Here is a 22,235-nt window from a genome sequence, read left to right as displayed (position 1 = left end):
ATAATTGATGCGATGACATAATTATCTTTTAGTCTTATGTTTCTTTTAACTTTTCTCTATTTATGAAGTAAAATCCTAAAAATTGCATGTAAGCATAACAACTTTTTTGCCTTATGGTTTGGGTGTATGGTAGTGAGTGGTCACATTTAAAAAGCATTTTCAAATTCTAAATTTATAAAAATATTGCCTTATAGGTTTTATTCTAACAGGTTTAAGATAAAAGCTTTACAGTTTTATTTTTTGCTTATAGTCTTAAAATCATCTTAACTCTATTTTTATATATAGTGCAAGAGAGAAAGGTGCCCTATTCAATTTATCTTCATATAATGAAGTAATTTTACCAATATCACAATCTAAATTACAGGTTCTTTGGTAGTGGTGCCACCTTTATCATATCTTAAGTTTTCACAGCATGGGTATATTTTTCATATATTTTCTGTTTCACAGATTTGCCTATTATTAAATTAGTGTCATATTGATTTAATTGCTTTAGCATTGCAAATGTTAAAATATCATATGGTAACTTCCTTGCCCACCCATCTTGTCACCTTTATTGTGCCTAATCTCTGCCCAAATTGATTTAGCCATTTAGATCTTTATACTTACGTATAAATTCTGATTGGGTTTATGAGGGTTCTGCAGATCAGGTGGAGAAAACTGGACATGAAATATTGGTGAACCTGCAATATCAATATCTTTTATGTACTTGAGTAGAATTTTAAAAGATTCTTCATAAAGGTGATATGTCATTAGGTTGCTTCCTAGATACATACACAAATATATAAACTATATACATACTTATGAATTCATATGTATATACTCTGAGAAAAAGTTTCTCTATTCACAGAGAAGCCTTCTGACACCAGACTCTGTCTTTTTTCCCCACAATCATCAATTTTCTGGCACCACCAAGGTGTCCTACAGTTCATTTCAGTTCTGACAATATCAACCTAGAGTTAGCATCAGATCCCAAGAGTTAAAGGGCTCAGTTCCCCCAGACTTCTATTATTTTTTATGAGCATGGAAAATCTGGGGCTCTCAGCCTTTTGACTGACTAGTGATAGGCTGGAGATTCCCATAAACTTTCTTCAGGTTAGAAGACTTACTATAATGGCTTATAGAACTCAGGGAAGCACTTTTATTACATTTACTGGTTTATTATGAAGGAAACTTTTCAACCCCAAGGCTACAAAAACCCCCACATACTGTTTACCAATCTCACAGAAAGAACTTGGAGGACTGAGAAGCGAAGATTCAGACAATTTATTACTTACTCCTTTGGCAGCAGCAGACTTGGAAACAATGAAGGTCTACCCCGTATTGACAAGAATGGGGAATATATAGAATGGTAACATGCCCGCTGGGTAGACGGAGTTTTTCAGATCTTTTATTAGCATAATCTTTTACTTTACAACCAAGGTCACTCTGCTTTGATCCCTACCTAAAGATTGGAAATAAGGAAAGTGGTTGGTTTTCCTTCTCCTCTTCCTTCATTATCATATTCCTTAGAGTTTTTCTATCTTACAACCAGGAACAAGTCTTCCAGGTACCAATTAGTCTTTACCCCAACATTCCATCCCTTCAGTGCTTTGGAAGCCCCTTAATGAGACCTACTGCCTCCCATCCTCTGCAAAGCCCTCAGGACAGGGATCTGGAAGCATGTTGTTTCTATATCCTACAGCAGCAGTACAAGAAGCAAGAGCCTGTCAGCAATTATGCTAAGGTTATTAAGAGAACATAAAAGATACAGCGCCATGTCAAAGGAAAGGAAGTTAAACAGAGAATGGGTCAACTGAAAGACATCAAGGCATCATTTTTTTTTTAGACACTAGGGTAAAGTATGGGCAATACTGTATTCATTACCAGGTATATATCCTCAGCATTCTGTCTCCAAGACTGCACATACTCCATCTTGGGCAGCCATTAGCCTAACTAGTGTCATCCTATTTTATAAAACTACCTTTTTTAAAAAATCTGAGTGTTGTCCTCAGTTATCAAGGATATGGCATGTTTAGTCTGACTGACAGTTTGGACAGTGTGGGAGGGTAAAGCTGAGACTTGAGTGTTTCCACCATCATTGCAGCTTATGGAGAAAGAATAGCTAATGGATAGAACCACCAGGAGGCACAGCATAGCACTGTCTTGTGTGAAGTACCTTGATGTTATCTCCGTCACTATTATACATATTAAAAGAGGCAGAACTAGGGCTGGGCTATAAGGCCATCCCCATGTACACCATCCCGTCCAATTGTAAGATAGGCAAGGTCATCCACAGACCCACGTATCCATAGTGCACCCCATGGCAGGGGGAAAGCCTGTGAGTAACATAGGTTGAGGATATCTGCTGAATTCACTGTTTTTACCCAGAGTCAGGTTATCAGGAACCTATTGGGTGACAAAATGGAATACTGTCTTTTTAACTATAACCTGAATTGCTATATCCCATGAAAGCTCATTCCATACATAAGTATGCCCAGGTACTTGAGAAGTATTCAGTGTCTCTCTAATTAAAGCAAAACCCTTGGTTTAGTATAATTATGTGATGGCCATTTTGTGAGTATTTTCAGTGCAGTTATTTCAACCAAGTCCATTATATCTCATTTGTAAGTTATACTACCCAGGGAAGTCCTTGTGTTGCTGGTCACAGGGAGTTCTGAGCATTCTGATAGTCTGTTTGGAGTAATATGCAATATATATTGCCCAGTCCAGGAAAACTTGTTGTTAACCTATGGCAAATATGACTAGTATTTAATAGGCACCAAAAATGGCAACATAGCTCCATGAGGCAGAATACAGGCCACTGTACCATAATGTGTTAGTTAAGTAACCAGCACAATAGGCTTGCCTGGGCAAGTACACCAAACCAATCTATTTGCACTTTGGGGGCATAGAAAGAAATATATCTCTGAAATACATAACTGCCATAACTGTACAAAGTGTTACTCCTGAGGGTAATACCCAGTGTACTTGTGAGGGCCAAGGTTCCCATCACAATAGGCTTTACTTTAAATTTAGATATTCTCTCTCTCCACAAGGTGTCAGTAGAGTGAACCACTGGGTCCCTACTTGTATAGTCCATGACCAACTAATGCTTCCTGTCTCATATGTGATGTGTTGAGGATTTGGCAATTGTAAGTTGTTGCTCATGCCCCAGAAAAGTTTAAGAATATGTTCAGTAGATGTGTCCTTTATTTGCAATATTAATGCTGGCAGCCACAAGGTGTGTGAACATAAGAAATGACTGCAGGCCCCTGATGTCTGGGTTTTTCATTTAATGTCCTCAGTGACTCAGGCACATGAATATTCCACCCCACGTAGAGTTATTTTTGATCTTTGTTTTAGTCAGATTTGTGGTCAAAAGACTTGACCAGAACAATTAGTGGAAGAAAAGTTTATTTCAGAGGTCTCAGTTCATACTTGGCGGACTCCATTGCTCTAGGCCAAAGTGAGATGGAACATCATGGCAAAAGTGTATGGAGGAGAAAAGCAACTCAGACATGGTAATCAGCAAGCAGACATCTCCACTCCTGGGACAAAAATATAAACTCCAAAGTTATGCCCTCAGTGACCTGTCTCCTCTAGCCATACCCTATCTGCCAAAGTTACCACCCAGTTAATCCATTCAAGTGCGTTAATGCACTAATTAGGTTAACCCAATTATTTCACCTCTAACTTTTTTGCATTATCTCTCACATGAATTTTGGAGGACACCTCATATCTAAGCCATAACAGTCTTTAACCCTTATTTCAGCAGACCATTCATTATTTCAATTAACCCAGCTCCTGTTGTATTGCACAGCAGGTGGAAAATCCATCATGTGTCCTGGATTTGAGCCCACTATTATATGTCATGGCCTGTGAAATTAGTTCCTTGGTCAATCTCAATTACCTGTGACAATGGTGGGGCTGTGGAGAGATCCTTGAGGTAACATGGTAAAAGTCCATTGTCTGTCTTCCTACCTAAAGGCAAATGGGTCTTGACTCTCAAGGGTTATATCTATGCTAGAGAAGATATTAACAAGGTCTAGTACACAATGATATATTCCCAACTGAGTACTAAACTCTTCCAGAGTTTAGTAATTTGTCAGGATTACCTTATGCAAAATCAATGTGCTTCTACCTCCCGTGTCCACCAATGCTTTTATTCTCTGAATATTTTTTGAAAATCAGTCTGTTGCCAGTTCTATACACAGCCTCCTGTCTGGAGACATGGCTCAGACCCCTGTTTCTCAAGCTCCCCTCTAGTCATTCCACAACCAAGGGCTGAAAAACTCAGGGGAAACCATGGGCTTTGCTTTTATTATGTCTCCTAATAAGAGAAGTTTGTATTTACCTCCTTTTTGAGTAGGAGTCCATTCTACATTTCTCACTGTATCTCTTTCTTTTCCCTTCTTGGGGAGTAAGAGATTAAGTCTTTTGTCCTTAGGTGATTGCTTTCATGATTGTACCAGAGTAGCATTAGGTTATTTATCTATTTTACTTTCATCTACTCCTGCTATAAATAAGTCCACCTATATCTGTTTATGGGAGACTTGAAAATGCCTTTCCAGTTTGTGCTGGGTTTTAGACTCCTGTTTTCTGCTGTATTATTTCCATATCTGCTGTAATTTGCACTTCTCACTGGAGGTGCTGCCCTGCCAATGTGGACAATATTAACACCAGGGCACCCTAATTGAATGCATGGACTGAGTTGTAAACAGCACTATATCCCTCGTTTTGGCAGTAGAAGTTATGCATGTAAATAGCATATTTCATCCCCAGTTCCTGAAAATAGACCTGTAATTCTTCTATAGAGGTTGCCTCTGGGCACGGGAATATCTCCTGAATTTGGTCACATATTGTAAGCAGTGAGAAGCAGCCAAAGCTACTTTCCCCTAGCTGCACTGGAGTGAAGGCACTGTTGTAAAGTAGGGTGAGCAGTTACTGAAGCCATCTTAGATGATTCTGTAACATTCAACATTATCCCAACTGCCGCAGTGTCCCACAGGTGGAGTAGCCATGCCAGTATACTTCCTTTCATTTTCTACCCAAACTTGGACCCCAGCTCCATCAGCTCTGCTGAGATAAATGGTCTCATGGTAATTCTAAATATCTCTCTGGAGCAGTGAGCAGAATTGGATCAGTCCCTTTACCCTCCTGAGTCTTTCATTTTGGACCATTACTGGTCTAGCTTCCATTGTAGTTTTGTCCTCGGCCTCCACCTCTGATACACAGGAGCTAATTGACACTGAATGGGTCCCACATCTGAGAGTTTTGCTAGGATTTCTATGTACATTTTCCATGTTTAAGTACGAAGTTTTATCTTTTCACTTTCAGATTTTACTCACCTCAGACTTAAAATTTTCTTATGGCATCAACAAGCAACCCCCAAACTATACTGAACTATAGTTATGCCGCAGTCTGTCTGGGCACAAAATAACCGAGCCACCACAAAAACTTGTAGATTCCAACAGCAACTCTTTATTCCCGAACTCTCACCAACACTCTACACGCACGTTCTGGGAAAAATACACTCCCTCCACCGGGCTCTGCGTACCAATTCTCTCAGAACCCCGCTAGAACTCAATGGGAACTCAAGGAGTGGGCGCCTGAGGCAGCAGGATATGCCCTAATCCCAGCAGGATCCACCTAAACCTGGATCCGCCCTATTCCAGCAGGATCCACCCTAAACCTGGAGCCACCCTAATCCCTGAGCAGGGTCACCTTTCAACCCAAAAATGCCATGCGTCATTCCTACTTGGCTATGGCTCTCAGCATAGTTAAATGAGTATTCTTTAGTCAGTACTCTTATTTTCCAAACCTTATCAAATTTCTTCATTGAGTATAATGCTTGCTGTATACTTTTAATATGTAGTCTTCATCTAGTTTTGATAATAAAATAGGTGGTAAACTTTATCAAATAAATTTTTCTTAATCTCTGAAAATAAAATACGTGATTTTTCAATTCAGAACTTTTGCTTAGTGAGATTAAGTGAAAAATGTTGAGCTTTATTTGCTTATCTGATAAAAGCACCATTTAATCACAATATAGTTAAAAATATGATTTATTTTTTTGAATATTTTTTTGTTTGAATTTTTCTTAAAATTGTTATAGCTATAGCTTCTTGGCATTTTTACTAAAGTCAAATATACAACCTGTTCTTATCAGTTTAATTTCTGATACATTCTCTATTTGAGGTAAACAGGTTAAATGGATTTTTGGAACAGGAAGAAGGAACAGGGACTTATTCCATCCATTCTATACACTGATCTACTTGAAGGGATCAGTGCACCCTTTCAAACAATTGTCACATCTATGTTTATAAGCAAAATAGATTTATTATTTTTCATTCTTTTCCTTTCTCAGATCATTGGCCCACAAAAAGAACTGGTAAATTTTCTAGTTTTTCAATTCTAGGTTTACTTTTGTTAAATATCTGATTATTGCTTTCATCCCCCAGTTTGTCTGCATGTACAAATATGTAAAAAAAATATACTATTATGTAAAAATATAATGCACTACTTTAAAAAATCTCTGAGAAGTCTTGTGATAAAGGATATTAAAATTCTTTGTTTTAAAATTGTCTGATTGTTGAAAATTTTATAAACTCACCTGTTAAAATATTTGTACTTTGAACTAATTTTTCTGGTGGAATTTTCTTCTCTTTATTTACTTTTTATTTTCTATCACATATTTTATTTCTGCTTACACATGTTGTATGTTTATTAGTATGTGTTTATAATATTCTTTTATTATTTTCATACTCTCTGATGTCTAAAAGAAATTTCCTTTTTTTGCTGTATTTTACTTATTTGCATTTAAGTCTAGTTTCTTCAACAATATTGCCAGAGGCTCATCTAACTTTCTTTTTTAAATAATCAGTTTATGATTTAGTTGATGTTTCATGGATTTCTGCTTTTTATTATTCTCCAACCCCTTTGAACTCCTTTGGTTGTTCTTTAGTCAATGATTTGAATTTAATGCTTGAATCATTTGTTTACTTTGATCATTATACTTTTATTATTACCAGTAATAAAGCTTATTCTGTATCATTTAGTCTTTTATTTTAGGGAATTCTATTTTGTTTCTTCTTAAAATTATAGTTCTGGTTTTCCTATGGTTCATGACATGCCCATTAGGTGTTTTTCCTTCTCTTTATTTTCAATCTTACATTTCACTTCTTAAACAACTTGCTATATTTGATTTTCTAACCTGATATTGGTGAATTTAACACATTTATATTTATTATAATTATTGTGGTAGAACTCTGTTTGCACTTTTTTTTCCTTTCCTTTGTACAGATTGGATTTCTTTCTGCTGTTTTGAAAGTTATACTGTGTGTATTTGTGTGTGTGTGTGTGTGTGTGTGTGTGTGTATACAGGGAATTGAACCCAGGGTTCATACATGCTAATCACATGCTCTACTACAGAGCCCTGAAAGTTATACTTTTCAAACAGTTGACTGGAATATTGAGATTCTTAACAACATTTATTCTTTGCATATCAATTTTAAAACTTTTAGTTATTAATATCTACTCTCTAGTAAAACAAGTACTTTATTATGCGTTCATGATTTATTTGTTTCTATTCTTCTGCCATCTTTTGCCAAGATCATATTATGGAATTTAACACCTGGATTTTTTAATAGACATATTTATATCTGTTACCTATTATTATGGAATCCTCTAAAGTGATGGTGAAGGGATGCATCATCTACTTTAGTTTGTCATTTTAAAATAAAAATTAAAATTTCTATCAGCAGTTTTTCCATAACTTACATTATAATTTTTTTTGTTATTGCTAGACTCTAGAAATTGATATTCTTATCAAAGTCAGGAAATAATAAAATTTGGAGAACAGTTTAAACTGCTTATAATTTATGAATTCTTAGAATTCTATGTTTTTGTGAGATCACAGGGCATATGTTAAAAACAGAAAAGAAAGAAAACTTCCTCAATAAAATTTAAATGTTTTATTTAATTTTTGTATTTATTAAAAATAAATTAGGTGACCAAGAGGATCATTCTAAGTCTGCTGGATTTTATTCTCTCTGAATAAAATTTCTAAATAAAATTATTGATGTTGTCTAAATAACTTCTCCATCGGATAGATGGTCTTTTGATCAATGACATCTCACTTTTTAAGATTGTAGAATTATTCTATCTAATATAATATCTATATCAAGAAAATACCAATGAAATGTAGTTTTAGTTAAAAATATACTCTGTGAAGAAAGCGGCATTAATATTTTTCAACTTTGAGTTAATCAGAAAAGGAAAGGGAGCACAGAGAAGTTCTTAAAGTGAACTTTTTGAGCATATAGACATGCTGATGCAGAAGTGGATGAGACATCAAAAATACCTTTGCAGTATAGTTTTCATTTACACTCCAATGTTGTCTGGCGTGTAAATTTCCACATATGGGAATTCCAGACAACAATGAAAAGCAAGGAAAATTTTTTCAGAAAATGGAGAAATGTCTGTTCAACTCTTGAAATTATGTCAAATCACTTAAAATAGTTTTGCTTTGGAATTTTTAAAATCACTTCCTTTGGAAAGTTTTTATTATTGCTTTTCTTTTTTCTTATACTTACTCACATAAGTTATATTTCCTTTATCTGAAATTTCCTACATCTTATTAATGCAGATAATTTGAAAAAGCTAGATATGTGCTGTTTTTGCTTTCGGCTAAAGGTTTAACCTTTCAGATCAAGAACTACTACTTTCAATATAAAGATACTGGGATAAAAATGGATTGAAATGAAATATATTCTTCTGAGAGAAAATAAGAAAGTTAGGTATGATGGCACAGACTTGCAATCCAAGCTACTCAGAAGCTTTTGAAGCAGGAGGATTTTAAGTTCAAATATAGCCTGGGCAACATGGTAAGAACCTGTCTCAATAAAAAAGGACCAGGAATGTAGCTCACTGATAGAGCACCTCTGGATTCATTTCTAGTGTCCCTGCACACACCTGACTGAGCAAAAAGTGATGGGTAAAATCCCAGGGATCAGAAATTGGACTCCTATTTGGGAAGAAGCAGAATAATCAGACCCTAAGTAACCAAGGCCTGATCATGGAAGTACATTTTTCAAATATTCAGTGTTTGTTAATAGCATGCATAATCTTTTTCAGAAACTGATAGGTTTAAAATCTTTACTTTTGCTTATTATGAATTTTTTTTTATTAGGTGTATCAAGTCTGAAGAGAAGTCTCTTGGTGTGGGATTACATGCATTTTGCACAAGAATATTTGGTAGGATGTTATTTTTCCTAGTATGATACATACTAATAAACTGTAAATGAAATAATTCTCTCAGAATAACAGTTTAAGAATATGCCTTCTGTTTATAAGCAATTCTTAATTAGTATTGAGAATTAATTATGTAGGAAGATAGAGAATTTCTCCCTTTCATTTCTGCTATCAAAACTTAATTACACCTCTCTTCAATAATACTTGAGAATAAATAGGAAATATTTTGTTAAAATGAAATGTACACATGATTTTTTCCAAAACATTTCAGAAAATATAATTTACTTTTATTCACTGTTTTATTCTATCAATAATTTTGTTGTATTTTATTTATCATGACTTATTTTTATAATCTAGAAACTATATTATATATCTATTACTTATACAGTAATAGAACATTTCTAAAGTAAAATTTAGAGCATTTGATTTATATTTTTACACAGTATTTGTTATTCATGTAGGGGAAATTGAAATATTTGCCAAAAAATAATGTCTCTTAATTCTTAACTTGTTGATGAAGTTTTCTTTTTCTGATAATTATAGCTGGCATTCCAGCACCAATATATTTTGGAGCTTTAGTGGACTCTACCTGTTTACATTGGGGAACTTTGAAATGTGGTAAGCCAGGGGCATGCAGAATATATGATTCAACAAACTTCAGGTAAAGATAATTTATTTTTTAAGTGTACATATTTTTATTATAAATGTTAACTCATTAATTATGCAAATCAATGGGCTTCACTGTGACATTTCAATATATGCATATGTTGTGCTTTAATTTTATCTTCTTTCCCTATTAACCTCTCTTTCCCTCAACCTTCTCTAATAGTCCCCCACTTTTTTTTTAAAGTTTCCAATTATGAAACAAAATAGGCTGTACTTGATTTTGTTTCTAGCAGATTTTACTGAACATGATGACCTACAGTTCCTTCTATTTTCCTACAAATGACATGATTTCATTTTCATGGCTGAATAATATTACATTGTCTATATCTCATATTTTTATCCATTCATCTGTTTATAGACACCTAGTCCAATTCTATAACTTGACTATTTAAATAGGTGAAGATAGGTATATAAGTCTTTCTTATGTATTCCCAGAAGTGGCATAACCAGATCATATAGTAGTTCTATTTTTAGTTTTTTTTAGGAACCTTGTACTGCTGCCATAGTGGTTATACTAGTTTACATTCCCACATTCCCATCAACAGTGTATAAGGATTCTTTTTTCTCCATATCAATATTAGAAGTTTTTTTTTTTTCTGATAGCCATTCTGATTGGGGTGAGGTAGAATCTCAATGTAGGTTTGATGTGCATTTCCACAGTGGCTGAGAATATTGAATGTTTTTTTCAACATATTTATTTAGTCATTTGTCTTTCATTTGAGAAGTAACTGTTCGGATTATGTGTTCATTGTTTTTTCTGGTAATGAAGAATGAACCAAAGGCTGTACATATGGGAGGCAAAGCCCTCTACAGATGAACTATACCCCTGCCCTTTTGTATTTTGAGTTAGTGTCTAATTTAGGTGCCCAAGTAGGCTTTGAGTTTGAGATTTTACTGCCTCCGTGTCCTAAGAGGATGAGATCATGAACATTTGCCTTTTTTTTTCTTTTTACTGTTACTTTGTCATTTTGATGTTAGTTTTTAAAGTTCATTATATATTCTGAATATTAATCTTCTCAGATGAATAGCTAGCAAAGATTTTCTTTTATTCGATATGTTGTCTCTTCACTGTTTATTCCTTTGCTATGCAGAAGCTTTTTAACATAAAATAAATATTTTATTATGTGGTTAAGAGAAAGAAGATATAAATTCTTTTAATTGAAATGTAAATAATAGAATCATTATTGTGTTTACATATTGAACAGATAATAAATTTGACTGCATTTGTCAGAGAAGGTACATTCACCTAGTTTCATTTGCCTCTTCACAAGGATAAGGATTGAGAGCTTTGAGAGCCAAGAGATTTGTATCTATATTTGTGATAGAAGAAACTCAGGTTGTTAATTACATTAATCTGTTTACTTAATAAACAACTAAAACATCTACCCCTATTTGACATAATTTAACTGGGATGATGGAAGAGAATTTTTTGAAAAGAAATTTTTCTGAAAATTTCTTTATCTGTCCTATCAGAATAGAGCACAGTCCAATTTTCCAAGCTGTTCCTGGGTACACACACTAATTTAATTACAAGTTAAGTTACTGAGTTTAGAATGAACTGAGGTAGCAGAGTGACTCATGTCATCCCCAAAATATTTATCTATAAATGAACACTCATTCTGCAAATTCATAGCCCCGGGCATCACATGGCAAATAAGTCAATACATACAAGTTTCTTCACAATCATTAACTGGACTGCATAGAAAAGGACTTGCTATCAATGGTGTTCTCCAAACAGCTGACCCACTTGGCTGTTACTATGGTGATATAGAGAAAATGTATTAGGAAGAAGTGTGAATCACCTAATATGTGGTATGTATTTGGATTTTCCTATTCATCCTGGAAAATACCTTCTTTTAATTGAAAAAAAATTAAAACATTAAAGACAAAACCTATAAAGAACTACATTAAAATAGTTTTTGATCTACATTTGAAGAACAAATATGCTTTGTATCTGCTGCATCTTAAAATATTTTTAATTTAAGTGATTTCTTGGATGTGAAGAATTAAATACATTATAATACATAAAATGGTTTATTTAAGAGTACAAAATTGATAATTTGTAGCAAAACTCCAATAATATTTAAATATCCACATTTAAAAATTTTTTAAATTCTAATTTGACAGCAGAATGCATTATACTTCATATTGCACATATGGAGTACAATTTTTTAAATATCTAGTTGTATACAAAGTATATTCACACCATTTGTGTCTTCATATATGTACTTATGGTAATGATATCCATCTCATTCCATTGTCTTTTCTACTCCATGCCAACCTCCCTTCCCCTCCCACCCCTCTCCCCAATTTAGAGTTCATCTATTCTTCTCATGTTCCTGCTCCCTATCTCACTATGAATCATCTTCCTTATATCAGAGAAAATATTTGGCATTTGGTTTTTTGGGATTGGCTAACTTCACTTAGTATTATATTCTCCAAATTCACCCATTTACCTGCAAATGCCATGATTTTATTCTCTTTTATTGCTGAGTAATATTATTGTGTGTGTATGTATATGTATGTATGTATGTATATATCACATTTTTAATCCATTCATCAACTGAAGGCATCTAGGTTGGTTCCACAGTTTAGTCATTGTGAATTGTGCTGTTATAAACATTGATGTGGCTGTGTCTCTATAGTATGCTGTTTTTAAGTCCTTTGGATATAGACTGAGGAGTGGGATAACTGGGTCAAAAGGTGGTTCTATTCCCAGTTTTCCAAGGAATTTCCATACTGCTTTCCAGATTGGCTGCACCATTTTGCAGTTCTACCAGCAATGTATGAGTGCAAAACTCAACTCAGAGTGGATCGAGGACCTAGGAATTAAACCAGAGACCTTGTATCTAATAGAAGAAAAAATAGGCCCAAATCTCCATCATGTCAGATTAGGTCTCTACTTCCTTAATAAGACTCCTGTAGTACAAGAATTAAAATCAAGAATTAATAAATGAAATTGATTCAAACTAAAAAGCTTCTTCTCAGCAAAAGAAACAATCAGTGAGGTGAATAGAGAGCCCAAAGCTTAGGAGCACATTTTTACCACTTGCACATCAGATATAGCACTAATCTCTAGGGTATATAAAGAATTCAAAAATCTAAACACTAAAAACACAAATAACCCAATCAATAATGGACCAAGGAACTGAATAGACACTTCTCAGAAGGTAATATACAATCAATCAATAAATATATGAAAAAATGTTCAACATCTCTAGCAATTAGAGAATTGCAAATCAAAACTACTCTAATATTTCATCTCACTCCAGTCAGAATGGCAGCTATTAAGAATACAAACAACAATAAGTGTTGGCAAGGATGTGGGGAGAAAGGCACACTCATACAATTTCATTTTGTTGAATATGGCTTTTCAGTTTTCCCAGTACCATTTGTTGAAGAGGCTATCTTTTCTCCAATGTATGTTTTTGGTACCGTTGTCTAATATAAGATAACCATAATTATGTAGGTTTGTCTCTGTATCCTCTATTCTGTACCATTGGTCTACCAGTCTGTTTTGGTGCCAACACCATATTGTTTTTGTTACTAGTGCTCTGTTATATAGTTTAAGGTCTGGAATAGTGATGCTACCTGCTTCACTCTTCCTGCTAAGGATTGCTTTGGGTATTCTGGGTCTCTTATTTTTCCAGATGAATTTCATGACTGATTTTTCTATTTCTATGGGAAATGTCATTGGGGTTTTGATTGGAATTGCATTAAACATATATAATGCTTTTGGTAATATGGTCATTTTGACAAAAGTAATTCTGCCTATCCAAGAACAAGGGAGATTTTTCCATCTTCTAAGGTCTTCTTTAATTTCTTTCTTTAGAATTCTATAGTTTTCATTGTAAAGGTCTTCCACCTATGTTGTTAGCTTGATTCCCAAGTATTTTTTTGAGGCTATTGTAAATGGAGTAGTTTTTCTCATTTAACTTTTAGAGGATTTGTCACTGGTATACAGAAATGTCTTTGATTTATGAGTGTTGATTTTGTATCCCAATACTTTGCTGAATTCATTTACTAGTTTTAGAAGTTTTCTTGTGGAATTTTTTGGGGGTCTTTTAGGTATAGAATCATACTGTCAGCAAATAATGCTAATTTGAGTTCTTCTTTTCTGATCCATATCCCTTTAATTTCTTTTGTCTGTCTAATTGCTCTGGCCAGTGTTTCAAGAATTATGTTAAATAGAATCGGTGAAAGAGGCATTCCTGTCTTGTTCCAGTTTTTAGAGGGAATGCTTTCAATTTGTCTTCATTTAGTATGCTGTTGGCCTGGGGCTTAGCATAGGTAGCTTTTACAATGTTGAGATATGCTCCAGTTATCCCTAGTGTTTTGAACATTAAGGGGTGCTCTATGTTGTCAAATGTTTTTTCTGCATCTATTGAGATGCTCATTTGGTTCTTATCTTTAAGTCTATTGACGTGATGAATTACATTTATTGATTCCCATATGTTGAGGCAATCTTGCATCCATGGGATGAACACCACTTGATTGTGGTACACTATCTTTTTGGTATGTTTTTGTATTTGATTTTCCAGAATTTTATTGAGAATTTTTGCATCTATGTTCATTAGCGATATTGGTCTGAAGTTTTCTTTCTTTGATGTGTCTTTGCCTGGTTTTAGAATCAGGGTGATATTGGCCTCAAAGAATGAGTTTGGAAGTGCTCCCCCTTTTTCTATTTTCTGAAATAAATTGAAGAGTATTGGTATTAGTTCTTTAAAGGTCTTGTAGAACTAGGCTGGGTATCCTTCCTGTCCTGGGCTTTTCTTGATTAGTACACTTTTGATGGTGTCTGCTATTTCGTCACTTGAAATTGATCTGTTTAAATTGTGTATATCATCCTGATTCAATTGGTCAAATCATATGACTATAGAAATTTGCCAATGCCTTCAATATTTACTATTTTACTGGAGTACAAGTTTTAAAAATAATTTCTAATTATCTTCTGTATTTCTGTAGTGTCTGTTGTGATATTTCCTTTTTCATCATGGACGTTAGTAATTTGAGTTGTGTCTCTCCTTCTCTTTGTTAGCATGGCTAAGGGTTTGTCAGTTTTATTTTTTCAAAGAATCAACTTTTTGTCAATTTTTCAATTATTTCTTTTCTTCCAATTTCATTGATTTCAGCTCTGATTTTAATTATTTCCTGTCTTCTACTGTTTTGGGTGTTGATTTGTTCTTCTTTTCTAGGGCTTTGAGATGGAATGTTAGGTCATTTATTTGTTGACTTTTTCTTCTTTTAAGGAATGAACTCCATGCAATGAACTTTCCTCTTAGAACTGCCTTCATAGTGTCCCAGAGATTTTGATACATTGTATCTGTGTTCTCATTAACTTCTAAGAATTTTTTAATCTTCTCCTTTGATATCTTTTGCAACCTGTTGTTCATTCAGTAGCATATAATTTAGTCTCCAGATGTTGGAGTAGCTTCTATTTTTTATTTTATCATTGATTTCTAATTTCATTTCATTATGATCTGATAGAGTGCAAGATAGTATCTCTACTTCTTTGTATTTGCTAAGAGTTGCTTTGTGGCATAATATTTAATCTATTTTAGAGAAGGAGCCATGTGCTGCTGAGAAGAAAGTGTATTCACTTGTTGATGGATGAAATATTTATATATGTCTGTTAAGTTTAAGTTATTGATTGTATTATTGAGTTCTATAGTTTCTTTGTTCAGCTAATAATGTGCATCTTGAACTCCTTCTCTGTAATTTCTTCTTGGAAGATATATCCAGTGGCGAAAGAGGTATGTTAAAATGTTAAAGTCACCCATAATTATTGTGTTGTGGTCTATTTGACTCTTGAACTTGAGAAACGTTTGATGAATGTAGATGCTCCATTGTTTGGGGCATATAAATTTATTTTTGTTATGTCTTGGTGATGATGAATGGTTCCCTTAAGCAATATGAAATAACCTTCTTTATCCCTTTTGATTAACTTTGGCTTGAATTCTACTTGATATGAGGATGGAAACCCCTGTTTCCTTTTGCAGCCCATGTGAGTGATATGATTTTTCCCAACCTTTCACCTTCAGTCTGTGGATGTCTTTTCCTATGAGTCTCTTGGAAGCAGCATTTTTGTTGAGTCTTTTTTTTTTTTTAAATCCAATCTGCCAGTTTATGTCTTTTGATTGGTAAGTTTAGGCCATTAACATTCAGGGTTATTATTTGAGGAATGATTTGTATTCCCAGCCATTCTTGTTTATTTTTGGTATTTAACTTGGATTCTACTTTGACTGGTTTTTCCTTTAGTGTAATACCTCCCTTTGCTGATTTTCATTGTTGTTTTTCAATTCCTCTTCATGGAATATTTTGCTGAGTATGTTCTGTAGTGTAGGCTTTCATGTTGTATATTCTTTTAACTTTTGTTTATCTGGAAGATCTTTATTTCATCATCAAATCTAATGCTTAATTTTGCTGGATATAAGGTTCTTAGTTGGCATTCATTGTCTTTCAGAGTTTGATTTATGTTGTTCCAGGATCTTCTAGCTTTCAGGGTCTGGGTTGAAAATCCTGCACATAATCTAATTGCTTTCCCTCTATATGTAATCTGATTCCTTTCTCTCATGGCTTTTAATATTCTCTCCTTATTCTGTATGTTAGGCATTTTTATTATAATGTGACTTAGTGTGGATCTGTTGTGACTTTGTACACTTGGCATCTTGTAAGCCTCTTGAATTTTGTTTTCCAATTCATTCTTCATATTTGGAAAATTTTCTGATATCATTTCATTAAATAGATTGCTCATTCCTTTTTTTGTAACTCTATGCCTTCCTCTGCTGGGAGCCATTAGCCAAGTAGGTATGACAATTTCCTTGCCAGCATACCCCATGTTGCTTAGTGGAAGGACTCGTGGAAATAGGACATTTTGCAGTGACATTGCATCTAAGGTGACCTTGCTCAAGGACCAGGGCGGATCCGGGTTTAGGGCGTTCCTGGTTTAGGATAATCCGGGTTTAGGGTGGTTCCAGGTTTAAGGTTATTCCTGCTGGGAATAGGGCGTATCCTGCTGCCTGAGTTCCCCTTGAGTTCTCACGGGATTTAGACAGTATTTTTTGGGAGACAGAAGCCCAGTGGGGGTGGATTTGGGCAGAGAATGTGGATTTCCCCAGAACGTGATTGTAGACGGCTGGTGTGAGTTCGGGAATAAAGAGTTGCTGTTTGAATCTACAAGCTGTGTGGTGGCTCGTGATTTTGTGCCCAGCCAGACTGCGGCATTCCTCTATCCCAATAATTCTTAAATTTGGTCTTTTAATGCTATCCCATATTTCTTGAATGTTCTGCTTATTGTTTCTTACCATTTTCACTATGTGGTCTACATTCTTTTCAAAATTATATATTTTTTTCTTCACTGTCTGAGGTTCTGTCTTCCAAGTAGTCTAATCAGTTGGTGATGCTTTCAATTGAACTTTTAATTTAGTTTATTATTTCTTTCATTTCAAGGATTTCTTTTTTTTAGAACCTCTATCTCCCTATTGAAGTAATCTTTTGCTTCCTGTATTTGTTTACGTACCTCTTTATCAAAGTGATCTTTTGCTGCCTGAACTTGTTCTCTTATATCATCCTTTAATTTTCAGAACATTTTAAATTATGTGTATCCTGAACTCCTTCTCTGTTATTTCTTCAGCTGTGCTGGCTATGGATTCTAAGAATGTGGTTTCTTCATTTATTTGGGGCACCTTCTTTCCTTGTCTTTTCATATTGCTTGTGTGTCTTCCCTTCTAGCACTGTGGATCTGAGGCATTACTGTATTTACCCTATAGGCTTATAGTTACCCTGTAGGGTTCCAATACTTCTCCTTTGAGGTGAAGAACAATGTTAACAGATCCCAATATAAACAATGTACACCCTAAAAACAAATATTCACTATTAAGATGTTTACAGTTTGGTCATAATGTACAGAAATGGTGAATTCAATTATTATCTACAATATGTTCAGTAGGTTTGTAAAAGGTTTTACAGTTTCTGATGGTGGACAAAGAACTGGAGAGAGGAGTAGAATGATATACTGAGGAGGTAGGAGGTGAAGATATAGAGTTATTATATCTTAGGAAGTGTGAAAGAGAAATCTAAAAACCAAGATTAGAAGCAGGAGAAGAGAGAGGAAGTAATTTTGGGTAGACAAGTAAGTGGGAAGACAGTAGAGTTACATAAAACAAACACACATATATAAAGAAAAATTTAAAAAAAGTTCAAATAGTAAAAATTGGCGGAAAGAAAAAAAGAGAAAACAAGAAGAATATACAACACAACTGTAATATACTATTCAGACGTCCCAGTCCTCAAAATCCTACTTCATGCAAAATACTTGGTTTCACATATGTTGGGTATGTGAGGACGGGAGAATAGAGAGGGAGAAGGAAAAACAAGAATCTAGAAGGGAGAAATAGGGATTGTTTTGGTTGGAGGTCAGTATCTTTCCTGCTTCCCTTCTCATCCAATAGGTGGGGTAGGTCGGTTACCTGGTATCTCCACCCTCAGGATGGTGAAGGTAACCAGGGCGGTAAGGCTGGTCTTGGTTGGAGGGGATCTGGAAGTGGGGTGTGGCTCCTGCAGGTCTCTGATGGGAGACTGCATCTCAAGGATCTCTTTTTGGGCCTACTCATGTGATGTGAGCACCTGGTCTTATCTTCTTATCTCTCCTGAAGACCTCCCAGTTCCTGGTCTCTGTGTTAACCTCTAAACTTTACAACACTCATCCTTTCCCTTTCTACTTCCAAATGAGGACCATTCTCTCCAGGGCTCTTTAGCATGGTGCTTTGGGTGCACTGCACACCTGCCCTGCTGAGAGCTATTTTGTTTTGAGCACTCATTGTGCCTGGTTAGTGGCTATTGGGGAGAGGGGGGAGTTAGAAACTGGGTACCTGGCCAGCTACACTTCCATACTGGGAGTTGCCCCCCCCCCAAAGATGGTGATGAAAGTGACCAAAGATTGAGGTGATTGCTTTCAGCAATGGGCTGTCGAGTTGGTGAGGGGAGCTGGGCGATGGCGTTGGATGATGAGTTGAGAGATGAGCTCTGTGCTCTGTAGTGTGCAACTTGTGGCTGTCGGTTGACTTCAGAGCCTGTGTGAAATTCTCCCTTGAGTGCAGGCAGGCCACGGAGCTTAGTATCTCCGCTGCTGCGGTGTCCCAAGATGAAGGCGACTCGGTAGATGGGAGTCCACAGGGGAGTGGCAGCCAGAGTTCCTGCGCATGGGAAGCTGCCAGGTGTCCTGCATGGGCGTCTGATTTTTGCTCGAGTGGGTGGCCGGAAATTATGTGTGAGTGCTGATGCCGATGGTGATCCCACTCAAGTACCCGGTACTCCTACTTGGGCGAGTAGTTGGGAGACACACACTGATGCTGCAGAAGCTTTTTAATTTGATGTAATCCCATTTGTCAATACTACTTTTATTCCTGAGCTATTAGAGCCCTATTCAGGAAATTGTTACCTGTGTCTACATCTTTAAATGTTTCCTCTATGTTTTTCTCTAGTAGTTTCAAATGTTCAGGACTTATATTAAGGTTTCTGACCCATTTTGAATTGATTTTTGTATAGAGGGATATAGTTGGAATCTTCTACATGTGGATGTCTAGTTTTCTCAGTATTATTGCTAAAGAGGCTGTCTATTCTTCAATGTGTTTTGATGCCAGTTTTGAGAACCACATAGTCATAGATGCATGGGTTTATTTATAGGTCCTCTAGTACATCCCCTTGGTGCATTGGTGTTTTTATTACTGTCTCTCTGTAGTATATTTTGAAATTTATTATTGTGATGTCACCAAGGTTGCTGTTTTTGCTCAGGATTGTTTTGGCTATTTGAAATCTTTTTTGCTTTCATTTGAATTTTAGGATTATTTTTTCTAGTTCTTCAAAGAATGACCAGCTGCACTTCCAATTTGATATTTTGATGGAGATTGCATTTAATCTGTAGATTTCTTTTACCAGTATGGCAATTTTGGAGACGTTAATTCTCCCAATCTATGAACATGGAGATCTTTTTGTCTTCTTGTGTCTTCTTCCATTTAATTCTTCAGGGTTTGATAATTTTCATTGTAGAGTTCTTTTGCTTCCTTGATTAAATTTATTCCTAGGTATTTTTTTAGGCTATTGTTCATGGGGTTGTTTTACTGATTTCTTTCTCAGTGAGTTATTTATTGCTGTATAGAAAAACTACTAATTTTTGTATGTTAATTTTGTAGCCTGCTACTTTGCTGAATTTGTTTATCAGTTTTAAGTTTTTGGTGGGATCTTTAAGTACCTTCTAAGTATAGAATCATGTAATCTATAAACAGGGGTTATTTGATCTTTTCCTTTTCTATTTATATCTCTGTTATTTCTTTTTCTTGCCTGATTGCTCTGAAAAAAAATTTCAAATACTATATTGAATAGGGGTGGTGAGAGTGGATACATTGTCTCGTTTCTTATTTGGGGAGAAATGCTTTATTTTTCCCCATGCAGAGTGATGTTGGCTATGGCTTTGTAATATGGAGCCATTATGTTTAGTTGTGATCCTTTTTTACCTAGTTTGTTCAGGACTTATCATGAATGGATGTTGAATTTTCTCAAAGACTTTTTCTGCATCTGTTGAGATGATAGTGTGGTTTTTATCTTTGATTGTATTTAAATGATATATTGCATATAATGACTTATGTGTATTAAATCATCCTTGCATCTCTGGAATGAAACCAATTTTATCATAGTGTATGATCTTTTAAATAGATTGTTGAACTTGATTTCTAAGTATGTTACTGAGGATATTTAAATCTATGTTTATCAAGGATATTTGTCCCCAGTTTTCTTTTTCTGTGTGTTCTTATTAGGATTTGATAGCAGAGTAATACTGGCTTTATAGAATGAGTTGGAAGGATTCCTTTTATATCCATTTTAAAGAACAGTTTGAGGAGCACTAATGTTGGTTCTTTAAAAATCTGGCAAAATTCAGTCTTCTGATTTTTCTTTTTTTGGGAAACATTATTATTACTAATTCAGTCTCATAGCTTGTTGTTGATATTTTTAGGTTTTTAATATCCTCTTGATTCAATTTGGTAGGTCATATGTACATAGAAATTAGTCAATTTCTGTTTTCTGTTTTATTGGAATATGTTCTTTCAAAATAGTTTCTCATAATAATCTGTAGTTTAGTGGTATCTGTTATAATATTCCTGTTTGTCTCTATTTTTTTTTTATTTTGGTCTTCTCTCTCTTTTGATTACTTTGGCTAAGAGTTTGTAGAACTTGTTTGCTTATTTATTTATTTTAAAAACCATCATTTTGTTTCATTGATCCTTTGTATTGTTCTATTTTATTTAGTTTATCTCTGATTTTTAGTATTTCTTTCCTTCTATTATGTTTGGTTTTGCTTTATTCTTGTTTTCTAGGACCTTAAGGTTGCATTATTAGCTTATTTATTTGAAAAAGATCTCACAGTTGTTTGTTTTTTAAGTAGGCACCCATAGCTAAAAATTTCTCTCTTGGTACTATTTTAATTGTATTCCACATATTCTGATATGTTGTGTTTCCATTTTTGTCCAAGTCTAGGAATTTCAGAATTTCCTCAGATTTCTTCCGTGGCTCATTTTTGTTTGGTTGGTTTGGTTTTTGTTTAAAAGCCTATTCTTTAATCTCCATGTCTTAGTACAGTTTCTTTTTTTTAATTGGCTGTTCAAGACATTACAATGCTCTTGACATATCATATTTTGCCGCAGTCTGGCCTGCAGCAAACTAACGGGGGGTGGGGGTGGGGGTGGGGAAGGGCAGGAAGCCTTGAGGGAAGCAGCAGTATCAAATTCTAAATTTATNGGGGGTGACGAGGAACTTGTGAAGGTTGATACAGCTGGAGTGGGAGCTGTTTATTGTAGGACAGTAGGGGTATATATACATAATTACACACAGCTTATCTTAATTAACATAAACTAGATACAGCAGTCAACCAATAAGAAATCTCCACACTTAATGGCTCGCTGGCGTTACTTCACAAACCACTCCCTCTGGCAAAATGTCAGGCGCCATCTTGACTTGTTTACAGACCCTAACAATATTTCATACATTTGATTCAAATGGGTTATGAATTCCCATTTTTACCATGTGTACAGATTGCAGAATCACATTGGTTACACATCCATGTTTATACATACTGCCATACTAGTGTCTGTTGTATTTTGCTGCCTTTCCTATTCCCTTCCTATCCCCCATCCCCTCTCCTCCCCTCCCATCTTCTTTCTCTACCCCATCTACTGTAATTTATGTCTCTTTATATTAATATGAAGCTTATCCCAATATTATCTGGAAAGTTGAAGGAAATTATTTTTGTTTTTTGTTTGTTTTTGTATTTGTTAAGACTTGCCTTA

The 22,235-nt window shown here is 34.9% G+C and overlaps 1 protein-coding gene and 1 pseudogene across 1 annotated transcript in view; both read left to right on the top strand.

The window, feature by feature from the left end:
• Slco1a2 (solute carrier organic anion transporter family member 1A2) overlaps window positions 1-22,235 on the top strand; it is a 60,121-nt gene that overhangs the window by 33,388 nt on the left and 4,498 nt on the right. The window contains exons 13-14 of the mRNA XM_048787186.1: window positions 9,170-9,234; window positions 9,775-9,892. Coding sequence (XP_048643143.1) covers window positions 9,170-9,234; window positions 9,775-9,892 — 183 coding nt within the window. The remainder of the gene's footprint in view (window positions 1-9,169; window positions 9,235-9,774; window positions 9,893-22,235) is intronic.
• Window positions 6,097-6,277, top strand: LOC125611819 (annotated as a pseudogene).

This window comes from Marmota marmota, unplaced genomic scaffold (genome assembly GCF_001458135.2).
Source record: "Marmota marmota marmota unplaced genomic scaffold, marMar, whole genome shotgun sequence".
In the NCBI taxonomy this organism is placed as follows: Eukaryota; Metazoa; Chordata; class Mammalia; order Rodentia; family Sciuridae; genus Marmota; species Marmota marmota.
Note: the sequence above shows the minus strand (reverse complement) of the source record. Positions and strands in the feature narration are given on the sequence as shown.